The 13313-nt window shown below is 47.3% G+C and overlaps 1 protein-coding gene across 1 annotated transcript in view; it reads left to right on the top strand.

Moving 5' to 3' along the window:
• Positions 1–10321: 10321 nt before the first annotated feature.
• CIB4 (calcium and integrin binding family member 4) overlaps positions 10322–13313 on the top strand; it is a 39996-nt gene continuing 37004 nt past the window's right edge. The window contains exon 1 of the mRNA XM_081855072.1: positions 10322–10408. Within this exon, the coding sequence (XP_081711198.1) occupies positions 10355–10408 (54 nt within the window). The 5' untranslated portion in view covers positions 10322–10354. The remainder of the gene's footprint in view (positions 10409–13313) is intronic.

The raw sequence follows: 13313 nt of genomic DNA, 5'->3' as shown, positions 1-13313 counted from the left end.
GTCTCTTCTGGGTCCCAGTATGCTGATGCTCTAAGCAGCATTCTGCACTTGGACTCAATTGATGGATGGATTGCATTTCCACCCCACCTTTCCTCCAGCGAGGTGGTGTACATAGTTCTCCTCCTGACCATTTTATTCTCACAACAACCCTGTGAGGTAGGGTAGGCTGAGAGTGAGAGGCTGGTCCCAAGGTCACCCAGTGGGCTTCATGGCTGAGTGGGGATTTGAACTCCTGGTTGTCCAGGAGTTCACCAGACACCAAAACCACTGCACCATACTCGCCCTCCAGTGACTTGGATTGGTTTAAACATGTGGCCCAGCAGATGTGGCTCTCACAATCTGTGACCATTGGTCATGCTAGCCAGGCAACTGGTCCCAAGGTCATGCTAGCCAACAACTGGAACCTGACAACAACTGGAAAGCCACAGGATTCCTGTCCATCACTTGCCTTTACTGCCCCAAGCAGTAAATTTGGCTTCCAAGGTGCAATTTCCCCCTCTAAGGTCCGTATAGTTAAAACTATGGTTTTCCCAGTTGTGATGTATGGAAGTGAGAGCTGGACTACAAAGAAGGCTGATGGCCGAAGAATGGATGCTTTTGAATTATGGTGCTGGAGGAGACTCATGAGAGTCCCATGGACTGCAAGAAGATCAAACCTCTCCATTCTGTTTTGTTTTTTTTTAAGTGATATTTATTGAAGTTTCCATTTATACACATAAACACATACCAACATACAAACATACACAAACAAACAATAGAAAAACAGGTATAATTGCAATCCCTTTCTTTCTTAAACCTTATTTCCCCGACCTCCTCACACCTCCCCCTTCTGTATTATAATTTCATTATTATCCGCTCAACAAGTTCTTATCAAACCTCTCCATTCTGAAGGAAATCAGCCCTGAGTACTCACTGGAAGGACAGATCCTGAAGCTGAGGCTCCAATACTTTGGCCACCTCATGAGAAGAGAAGACTCCCTGGAAAAGACCCTGATGTTGGGAAAGATGGAGGGCACAAGACAAAGGGGATGACAGAGGACGAGATGGTGGGACAGTGTTCTCGAAGCTACAAACATGAGTCTGATCAAACTGCGGGAGGCAGTGGAAGACAGGAGTGCCTGGCGTGCTCTGGTCCATGGGGTCATGAAGAGTCGGACACGACTAAACGACTAAACAAGAACAACAACAAGCTCGCTGTAATCCATCTCTTCTCTCTCTCTCTCTCTCTCTCTCTCTCTCTCTCTCTCTCTCACTCTCACTCTCTCTCTCTTTCTCTCTCTCTCTTTCTCTCCCATCCATGTGTCTCCTCTTTCTTCCATCATGGAACCCAAGGCCGTGTCCACGTGGCTTCTAGAAAATGACTCATTCAAGCACTGACCAGAGCCAGACCTCCTCATCTTCAGGAAGGGGCAGCGGTTACGGTTCTATTCCTGCACTGCAGGGGGGGTGGGACTGGATGACCCTCGGGGTCCCTTGCCATACTACAACTCTGTTGCTTCTAAGACCACACCCTGAGCAAATCGGGGCCTTTAAGCAATCTGCTCCCAAGGTCAGCTAGTTCTTCATTCTGTTATGGAAAAATCTAGGTGTGAGGCTGCTCAGTCCCCCAGCTGGTCGGGCAGAGCCCGCGGGTCCCTGCAGAATAAAGGAAGGAGTCCAGCTACCAACCAAAGCAAATAGCTGTAGACCAAAGTTTATTGCACAACAGGTTCAAAGAGGAATTTTGAACCCCAAGGATGGGGTGAGAAGGACTTTTAAAAGTTTCCCACCATATCCCAGTTCGTACAGCATCATTGCTACATCATTGCTACATCACTGACATGTCACAAAAGGGTTAGGGGTTAACCTTGGCAAACCTGGCCAGACAAGTCCTTGGTGCCAGATTAGCATAAGCACACACGGCAGGGCAAGACCCAGGTATAAGATTAGCATAGATAAATATGTCTTAAGTACCCACCACCCAAAAGTACAACAGAACTTCCTTGCATGTCTGGAGCCTGAGGCGAGTCAGGTGATGAGATTTGGCTTCCCTTGGCTAACAATGAGCCCAGCAATTGTCACCTCTAAGACAATTGGAGTCCTTTTTCAAGGGGAAAATAGCTTTGGAGTGGAGGAAACTGGAAAAGGAAATGATTTTATATTATTTTTCAAGCTAGGTAACTTCCCTGAGCTGTCAAGTTGAAAGGATACATTCAGGCATAATATTTGTAATATTTAACTTTAAAGATGTGCCCCCCCCCTGTAATTTCCATAACAATTCATTTAACAAACCGTCCTTTGGGCGAGCAGAAGTCCGAACGGGAGTGCCTGCCTTGAGTCTTCCAGCTGGCATGGCTGCCACGGCCACGTGGTCCTCTCTGAGGACGACGACAAAGGCCCACACTTCCAGGAGAGTTTATTTTTAGACTCTCTAATGTGGTTAAACTTTGAATTATCTATGAAGACCATATGTCTACTCAGCTGGAAAGTGACAGGCCAGGCCTCAAAAGATCACCCAGACCAGGCCAGATTTTTTAAAAGGGACTGAAGATCTATTTTCCCTACAAACACAGAGAAGCAGGAGGAGAGTTTGGTGGGTTTGTGGTTTTTTTGTAAAAAAGAAGGAGCCCATTTTGCAAGGCAAAGCCATTTGGCAAGGCACGTGTGGCTAAAGGATGGGGCTCTCCAAGCTAATGGGGGCACCTTTTCTCACCTCACCTACCTGCCAGGTAGGAGAACAAGAGTTTTGAGGTGTGAGCTGAGCTGGGACCAGGCTGGATGCTGGAGACACAGAGACCTGCTTGCTCTGTGCTGGATTCAAAGGTGAGACTAATGGAGAAGCAAGATCTCTCTGGATATTAATGCTAAGCCCCCCTCATCTCAGGCTCAGGTTATTTAGATATGTAAATAAAACTTTATATCCTAAAGACACCACAATCTCTGTTGATCTCCATTCATTCCAGGGACTTGACATCTTTCCGCAGGGCCTGCAAGACAGAGCTGTTCCGCCTGGCCTTTGGTTTGGACTCGGTCTGACCCTTAAGTTTCCATCTTCTTATGGTTTTGATCTATGGGCTACTTATAAAATGAGGCTGCATTTTAAATTGCATTTTAACCTGTATTTTAAATCCCCCCCCCACTATGTTTTTACTGTAATTTTACTGGTGTTAGCCGCCCTGAGCCCAGCTCTGGTGGGGTATAAATAAAATTTATTATTATTATTATTATTATTATTATTATTATTATTATTATTATGGAGCCCGGACTTTGCATGGAGCCCGGACAGCTCCGTGGTTTTCTTCGGAGCTGAGGGCGATGAAACAATCGCTGAGACGGCTAGAGCGTCGGTGGCAAAAAACTCACTCCGAATCTGACCGGACACAGGTTAGAGCTCAACGTCAAGCCTACCAAGTGGCGATAGCGACGGCGAAGAAGACTTTCTTCACCGCCTCTATTGCATCTGCAGAAAATAGTAGCAGGAGACTTTTCAGGTGGTTCGTAATTTAACAGAACCACCTTTACCACCGGGGCTTTGTAAAGACACCAAGATCTCCTGCAACGATTTTGCAAAGTTTTTTGTAGATAAAATCACTCATATTCGGAAGGAGCTAGACACCACCGTGGGAGCAGGGCTGGGGCGGGAGAGTGCTAGAGCTCTGTCTGGTCAAGTTGCATGGAATCAATTTCAATCCATTACCCCCGAGGGTGTGGACAGGCTGCTTGGACGCGTAAAACCAACCACCTGTCTCCTGGATCCTTGCCCATCCTGGCTAATAAAAGCAAGCCGGGAAGGGCTGGGCGATGGGCTCTGCGGGGTGGTGAATGCTTCCCTCTGTGAGGGAACATTCCCAGATCCGCTGAAAGAGGCGGTCATTAAACCGCTTCTTAAAAAACCATCTTTAGACCCGGCCAGTATGGCCAACTATCGCCCAGTCTCAAATCTTCCATTCTTGGGCAAGGTGATTGAGCGCGTGGTTGCTGAACAACTCCAGGCACGCCTGGAGGATGCGGACCATTTGGATCCCTTCCAATTGGGATTCAGGCCTCATCATGGGACTGAAACTGCCTTGGTCGCGCTGGTTGATGATCTCCAGCGAGCTAGGGACAAAGCTGAGAGTTGTTTTCTAGTTCTGCTGGATCTCTCAGCGGCCTTTGATACAATCGACCATAACATCCTTCTGGACCGTCTAGAGGGGCTGGGAGCTGGGGGCACTGTTATACAGTGGTTTCGCTCCTTCCTCCTGGGCCGTGTTCAGAAAGTGGTGGTGGGGGATGAGTGTTCAGACCCCTGGGCCCTCACTTGTGGGGTGCCTCAAGGTTCCGTCCTCTCCCCCATGCTTTTTAACATCTATATGAAGCCGCTGGGAGAGATCATCAGGGGGTTTGGACTGGGTGTCCATCAATATGCAGATGATACGCAGCTCTACCTCTCTTTCATATCAGAACCAGTGAAGGCGGTGAAGGTCCTGTGTGAGTGCCTGGAGGCGGTTGGAGGATGGATGGCGGCTAATGGATTGAGGTTGAATCCTGACAAGACAGAAGTACTGTTTTTGGGGGACAGGGGGCGGGCTGGTGTGGAGGACTCCCTGGTCCTGAATAGGGTAAATGTGTCCCTGAAGGACCAGGTGCGCAGCCTGGGAGTCATTCTGGACTCAAAGCTGTCCATGGAGGCGCAGGTCAATTCTGTATCCAGGGCAGCTGTCTACCAACTCCACCTGGTACGCAGGCTGAGACCCTACCTGCCCGCGGACTGTCTTGCCAGAGTGGTGCATGCTCTAGTTATCTCCCGCTTGGACTACTGCAATGCGCTCTACGTGGGGCTACCTTTGAAGGTGACTTGGAAACTACAACTAATCCAGAATGCCGCAGCTAGACTGGTGACTGGGGGCGGCCGCCGAGACCACATAACACCGGTCTTGAAAGACCTACATTGGCTCCCAGTACGTTTCCGAGCACAATTCAAAGTGCTGGTGTTGACCTTTAAAGCCCTAAACGGCCTCGGCCCAGTATACCTGAAGGAGCGTCTCCACCCCCATCGTTCTGCCCGGACGCTGAGGTCCAGCGCCGAGGGCCTTCTGGTGGTTCCCTCATTACGGGAAGCAAAGCTACAGGGAACCAGGCAGAGGGCCTTCTCGGTAGTGGCACCCGCCCTGTGGAACGCCCTCCCGTCAGATGTCAAAGCGATAAATAACTACCTGACATTCAGAAGACATCTTAAGGCAGCCCTGTTCAGGGAAGTTTTTAATCTGTGATATTTTAGTGTATTTCTGGTTTTTATAAAATAAAAAAAATCCTTCCAGTAGCACCTTAAAGACCAACTGAGTTAGTTCTAGGTATGAGCTTTCGTGTGCATGCACACTTCTTCTTCACTTCTTCTGGTTTTTATGGAAGCCGCCCGGCGGGGTACAAATAATAAATTATTATTATTATTATTATTATTATTATTATTATTATTATTATTATTATTATTATTGAAACAGAACCCTGGGTAAGCACAGGGATCCCTGGATTCTCACACCGCTTGGAAATTGGGGAGGTGTGTAACATTACGTTTGTTTGTGTATGTTTTACTGATGGAAAAACTTGGAACTGTGGTCCTGGATTTTCTCTGCAAGCAAGATTTCTTGTGTCAATCCAAATTCTCTCTCCACCCCCACCCCCAGGAACCGACTACCATCCATGGCTTCTGCTACCAAACAACGGATGAAACTTCACTTAAAAGCAAGGACGTGCACCCAGCATGGGGCACTGCCATTAGTTTCTTCGTTAAGCCCTTTTTGAGCTGGTTTTTCATGCCTTTGGATCAAATGCACGCTTGCGAAATTGGCTGACACCAGGCTTCCAAGGGTAGTGGATATTCCGCAAGGCATTGAATTTAAAGTGTGGCGCGGCTCTGGGGAACAGGGTCCTCAAGTCCGCCCCTCCCTCCCCCTCGGCATAAGAGGCAGTTGCTACGTACAAAACCTCGTGGCGCATTTTCAGTGTCAAGCTAAGATTTTGAAGATGCTGGAAGGACAAGGAGCAAAGGACTGCGGTTCCTTCTGTGTCTTGATTTTGGGATCCCCATGGGCACGACGGGCACCAACCCAGATGGCTTTAGAGAAATGCACAGAGGAGGGGGCCACGATGGCTAAGCAATGCCCTCCACAGTTTCATAGAATTGTAGAGTTGGGAGGGCCGTCTAGTCCAACTTAATGCAATGCAGGAATTTTTTGTCCAATGCGGGTCTTGAACTTGCAACCCTGAGATTAAGAGTCATATGTATTGGCATAACCTATTGGTGTTTTGCAACTTTCTGGCTAGTTGCAGGACCTTAGCCAGACCTCGCAGAGTAAACGCAGAGTTCACGAAAGCAAGTGGCAACTTGGCTGCAGACAGGATGGACGAAGCAGGAACCAGGAACTTGTAGTTTGTTTAGTCATTTAGTCGTGTCCGACTCTTCGTGACCTCATGGACCAGAGCATGCCAGGCACTCCTGTCTTCCACTGTCTCCTGCAGTTTGGTCAGACTCATGTTTGTAGCTTCGAGAACACTGTCCCACCATCTCGTCCTCTGTCATCCCCTTCTCCTTGCGCCCTCCATCTTTCCCAACATCAGGGTCTTTTCCAGGGAGTCTTCTCTTCTCATGAGGTGGCCAAAGGATTGGAGCCTCAGCTTCAGGATCTGTCCTTCCAGTGAGCACTCAGGGCTGATTTCCTTCCGAATGGAGAGGTTTGATCTTCTTGCAGTCCATGGGACTCTCAAGAGTCTCATCCAGCACCAGAATTCCAAAGCATCAATTCTTCGGTGATCAGACTTCTTTATGGTCCAGCTCTCACTTCCATACATCACTACGGGGAAAACCATAGCTTGAACTATATGGACCTTTGTTGGCAAGGTGATGTCTCTGCTTTTTATACAGTGGACTATATACAGTGGACTATTTACCGGAACAGAACAGAACACAGATTTTTAACTAGCTCTCTCATGCACGACTCACAACTCCTACACCTGAACTGAAACTTGTACTACTGAAACCAACACCTTCAGGTTAGTAGGCCATTAATCATTATTCCCATGAGAGAGCTTGACCAATCAGGGGGCTGTCTCCATGCCTCTGTTATCACCAGGCAGACTTACTCCTTCATATTGCCTTGGCTGTCTGCCAAACCCTAATTGATTCTGTGTGGGTAGCTGCACGTATTCAGATTCCCAACACCGCCTCACAGCTCACACACAGTGCAATTAACTTCTGAGCACATACAAAGTATTTTACCCCACTTTGTTCTGCAAACCGAAGCATTCACACATTTGCTTGTTTTTCACAAACGACAACGGTTTTGTAAATATGTCAGCAACATTTTGAGCACTCTGAACATATTCACATGCAATGACATTTCTCCGTACATTACATAACACATTTGAATTGAGCTATCCCATAATATAGTTCGAGGCAGCAATGCTTCTGAATACCAGTTGCTGGAAAGCAAGGAGGGGAGAGAGTTGCCCTTGAATTCGAATCCCGATTGCTGGCTCCCCACAGACATGGCCCCTAATCTAACCATGCATCTATATAAGCTGCTTTCATTCATATAGTCGTGTGTGTTTTTTATGAACTCAGCCTCCTAATGTATGCATATTTGTAGACATTGGTTAAACTGCACTGCAAAATTCAGATGAATGAGAAACCCAGTGGATGGCTGTGCTTTGGTTCCGAAAGCTCGAATTTCATCTTTGAATGCAAACTGAATCAAACATCTTCCCTATCAACTGGTTGTCAGCATGTAGAACAGGAAGGTGGGCTGTTCATTTATTCTATTTAAAATATAAACCATTTAGAATCATAGAATTGTAGAGATGGAAGGGACCTTGAGGGTCATCTAGTCCAACCCTCTGCAATGCAGGTATCACAGCTAAAGAGACTCTGACAGGTAGCCACTAAACTGCTGCTTAAACACCTCCAATGAAAGAGAGTCCATCACCTTCTGAGGTTGTCCATACCACTGTAGGTATTCCTGATGTTTAGTCAGAATCTCCTGCCTAGTAACCGGAAACCAAGGTTCAAATCCTACTGTCTGGGGCAGCAGAAAGCAAGCTTCCTCCATCTTCCTGTTGGGATGCTGCCGGGAGATGGGGGCAATTGGCAGGCCCCCAGCTGGCTCCAGCCACCAGCCGGCAGCCGGGCGATACTCCGGTTCTCAGAACAGCATGAAAACTGCAACCCAAGCCTCAGATACCTTTAGAGACTCTGAGCACGCAAACCAGCAGAGATAAGAACTCTTTGCAGCAGAAGAGGCGGACAGAGACATGTGCAAGCAGTATTTACAGGTATTTTATTCCGCATAGTTCAGGAACAAAGGAAAACATAACAAATTCCTTCCAGTAGCACCTTAAAGACCAACTAAGTCAGTTCTTGGTATGAGCTTTCGTGTGCATGCACACTTCTTCAGATACACTGAAAGGAAAACATCTTCAGATACACTGAAAGGAAAACATGTCGGCTTCCCTTCATCTCCAGCAAAACAGCTGAAAGCAAAAGCTATATACAAACGGAAGTTCCCAGCGAGACAGTGCTGGAAGTAAACAGGCATGTGACACACAACAGTCATGCCTGTACCCTTTTAAGGTGAAACGGAACTATATCCTAACATCTCCTTGTGACAGCCCTTTGGATATTTGAAGGCGGCTCTCGCATCTCTTTTCCTGTTTTCCAGGCTGAACATACCCAGCTCCTTGAACCATTCTTCATAAGGCTTGGTTTCCAGACCTTGGATCATCTTGGCTGCACACCTTCCAGCTTGTCCATATCTTCCTTAAACTGCAGTGCCCAGATCAGGACACTTGATTTTTTAAATCAATCAATCAATCACAGACTGATGTGGGAATGTGGAGAACTTAAGACTGAGAAAATGAGGGAAACCAGAATGGGCGTAGTTGCCTGTTCCTCACCCCTCTTTAGGCTAACCTGCCCTCCATGGAGCAACCACACCCTTTTCCAATTGCCCCTCAAGGTAACAACAACAACAACAACAACAACAACAACAACAACAACAACAACAACAACAACAAATTTTTATTTATATCCCGCCCTCCCCAGCCGAAGCCAGGCTCAGAGTGGCTAAAAACAGTAAAAGTAACACAGTTTACATAAAATCACATTCAATTAATTGAAATGTGAAATGCATTCTAAAATCAATACATTCTAAAATCAATTCAGAGTCAAATTAATGGCAACTATTCGGCTAGAGTTCTATGAGGATTACAGAAGGAGGGGGTCAGACTGTGCCTTGTCCAAAGGCCAGGTGGAACAGCTCCGTCTTGCAGGCCCTGCGGAAAGATGTCAGGTCCCGCAGGGCCCTAGTCTCTTGGGACAGAGCGTTCCACCGGATCGGGGCCACGGCCGAAAAAGCCCTGGCCCTAGTTGAGACCAAGCTAACCACCTTGCGACCTGGGACCTCCAAAATGTTGTCATTTGTGGACCTTAAGGTCCTCCGTGGGGCATACCAGGAGAGGCGGTCCCGTAGGTGCAAGAGTCCTAGGCCGTATAGGGCTTAAAAGGTTAAAACCAGAACCCTAAACCTGATCCTGTACTCCACAGGGAGCCAGTGCAGCTGGTATAGGACTGGGTGAATGTGATCCCACGGCAAGGACCCCGTAAGAAGCCTCGCAGCAGCATTTTGCACCCGCTTGAGTTTCTGGGTCAGTCTCAAGGGCAGCCCCACCAAGAGCGAATTATAAGAAGTGTGCATGCACACGAAAGCTCATACCTAGAACTAACTTAGTTGGTCTTTAAGGTGCTACTGGAAGGAATTTTTTTATTTTGTTTTGACTATAGTAATCCAGTCTGGTAGATAATAATCAAGTAGAAGATAATAATAATAATAATAATAATAATAATAATAATAATAATAATAATAGCTTTTTTTCTAGGAAATAGGTGCCGGTACTCACCATGAAGTTGTTACAGTACGTGCCACACTTATTAACAACAAAACAAAAGACGTGCCAGTATCGTGTACCTTTGAGTACCCCCTGAAAACCCCCCACTGATAATAATAATATTAATAATCCTACCTTTACCCTTCATCAAATATGCAAAGTGGCTCACATCTAAAACAGAAAAAGCTAAAAACATAGCTGTTAATCATATTTTTAAAATTAAACACACACACATCTTATGAAAGCATGCAGATCATCACAATGAAGACAGAGGAGAGACCCTACAAGCCCCCAGCTCTCTGAAGGCAACAGGGTGTCCCTACGCCCATTTTATGGGAAGAGTCGATTGGCACCTATGACAGAAGCAGGCCTGGATCCATGGCTGCATTCTGTCACCAATGGTTACTGGGTCCCTCATTCCATTCGTCTCCCCGGGGTTGACATTCTGGGCAGGAGAATGGGTCAGTGTTTAAGTCACTCCATGAAGAAAAAGGACTTGGAAGAATATCAGGTGAGCAGACGATCCCCAAACCCTCCTGTTGGTGGCTTAGGGCCCTCGTATTTACGGGACCGCCTCTCCTGGTATACCCTGCAGAGGACCTTTGTTGTTGTTGTTGTTGTTTAGTCGTTTAGTCGTGTCCGTCTCTTTGTGACCCCCCTGGACCAGAGCACGCCACGCACTCCTGTCTTCCACTGCCTCCCGCACTTTGGTCAAACTCAAGCTGGTAGGATCTGTCCTTCCAGTGAGCACTCAGAGCTGATTTCCTTCTGAATGGAGAGGTTTGACCTTCTTGCAGTCCATGGGACTCTCAAGAGTCTCCTCCAGCACCATAATTCAAAAGCATCCATTCTTCGGCGATCAGCCTTCTTGATGGTCCAGCTCTCACTTCCATACATCACTACTGGGGAAACCATAGCTTTAACTATACGGATCGCCTTTCCTGGTCTGCCCGCAGAGGACCTTAAGGTCCATGAATAATCATAGTTTATAGGTCCCGGGCCCTAAGGAAGTCAGACTATCCTCCACCAGGGCCAGGGCCTTCTCAGTGATGGCTCCAACCTGGTGGAATGCTCTGTCCCAGGAGGCCAGGGCCCTTCAGGATTTAACCTCCTTCCGTCAGGCCTGTAAGAGAGAGCTATTCCACCTGCCCTTTAATTTGAATTCAGACTGATCTTTTATATCCCTTCCCCTCGCCTTTTTATGAAGATCACCCGCTCTGAGACTCCACAGCTCATTCTCCCCTGGCCTCCTCACTGCCCCAAGTAGGATCAATTCAGCCAGCTAGCCCTGGGGATTGTCTAATTGATTTTTGAATTTGGAATTTTATTGTTATTCATGTTTTTATACTGTATTTTATAATTAAGTATTTTAAATTTGTTGTTAGCTGCCCTTTGCCCAGTTTTTGAACTGGGAAGGGCGGGGTATAAATTAAAAAAAAAAATTATTTATTATCGTCACTTGTCCCAGACAGATATTCGGTGTCATCCCTGAAGCAACGTTGTGTTGTTATATTTGGTCCACTACCATATTTATATACATGGTTCCCTTCCTCTCCAGTTTATCTTCACAACGAGCCTGTGAGGACAAGAGAGGCTGTGACTGGTCCCATGAGCTTCCTGGTTGAATGGGGACTTGCACCCTGGTCTCCCAGGTCTCTAACCGCTATGCCGCACTGCTTATGCCAGCCACAATCCTGGCAAAAGCCAAGGATCGCACCCTATGTCTGGCTGATGGGAAACCCCAGTGGCCTGCGATGAAGATGGCTGAAACAGGCAGGATAGGTCCTGTCTGTGAGTGCGGGTCGCATCCAGGCCTTTGAGCAACCTTCCCCAAGCTGGTGCCCTCCAGGTATTTCGGACTGCCCCTCCCATCAGTGGTGTGGCATAGTGGTTAGAGACTGTGATCAGATGGGAGTGAGTGGTGGTCATAGCTGTCAACTTGCAGATTTGCAAATAAGGGACCAGCAGCCTCGAAAATAAGGGATCAGCAGCCAAAATAAGGGATTTTCAGGGTACAGGTATGTTCAACTTCTGAGCCCCTCCGAGCCAAAGGCAGAAAGCCCGGCCAGCAGCCAAACGAAGCCTCAAGCGGTGGTTCCCACAGCGCAGAAAGCCGGCAAAGGGGATGCAGCAAGGAAAACCACCGTCACCTCTCCGCTGGGAAGCGCTGAGCAAAGGCGAGTCCCCAGGCAACGCGGCCGATTTGATCGGCACAAGGCATGCAAGCTCCACCCCCCAGTCGTTCTTAGACTCCTTATTGGGTGAGCAACGCAGCCAAGCAACCCAGTTGGAGCCTCCCTCCTCCCTGGCCGGCAGGGAGGGAGGGAGAGGAGCTGCTTCCATTGAAACCTGGGAAATTTAAGGGAAATCATCAGTCCGGGACAGCAGCGGGATACGGCGCTGGGATAAGGGACTTTCCCACCAAATAAGGGACGGTTGACAGCTGTGGTGGTGGTCCATAAATGTCTGACTGCCGTCCCCATGGCAACAGCAGCAACAACAACAGCAACAAGGAGTGTGGTGGAGTCTCCTTCTTTGGAGGTCTTTAAGCAGAGGCTTGACAACCATATGTCAGGAGTGCTCTGATGGTGTTTCCTGCTTGGCAGGGGGTTGGACTCGATGGCCCTTGTGGTCTCTTCCAACTCTAGGATTCTATGAACATGGATATTTTCTTGCTTTTCTTGACTCCTCGTGGAAGATGTGCGCGTTACCTTGCGCCACCGGACTTTTCGCTCACTCTTAAATAGAGACCCTTCAAGTCCCTCCAAACAATATCTACAGGTCTCAAAAGTATTGTGGGTGCTTTAGTTGAGATTCCTGCATTTGCAGCAGGTTGGACTAGATGATCCCGTGGGTTCCTCCACAGTTCAATGATTCTATTTTAACTCCCCTGAAAAATGTACGGGAGTGTTGATCTCACAAAAGCCCCTAAATTAGTCTCACATTTGTCTTGAGGGTGGGGAATGAGGTAGTTTCCACCCATTAATCACCTTAGCTGATTAGTCAGCTGCCTTAATTGGTTAATTCATTGCCTGCGCGTAATTAAGCTTGCAGGCTGTGAAAACTTCAATGTAGGCTCCCTTCTGAAATATTCAAGAAAGTGTGAATTGATGTACTGTCCAATAAACCAAAGCTATCACTCAGAGTTGGAAAGAAAGCACTGTCTAGTATTTCCTTCTTCATTCTTTAACACCGAAAAAAACCCACCAGGACATAGCAGCTTTAAAAATATTAAAAGCAAAGGGAAGCCATCTTGGTCCAAATTTAAAACAATTCCAAAATCCACAGCAGGGTAATGCAGTTATTGTCATTTTGGTTGATCCCAATGCGAGCCATGACTCAATTGTGGACTTTTAAACATTGCATTTTATCTCAGTTCTGCAACCATTGGGATTTTTTTTTACACTAGATATTCA

The sequence above is a fragment of the Podarcis erhardii genome (assembly GCF_964252035.2).
Source record: "Podarcis erhardii genome assembly, chromosome: 3".
Taxonomy (NCBI): Eukaryota; Metazoa; Chordata; class Lepidosauria; order Squamata; family Lacertidae; genus Podarcis; species Podarcis erhardii.
The sequence above is the reverse complement of the archived record's forward strand: the minus strand, read 5'-3'. Positions and strand labels throughout refer to the sequence as shown.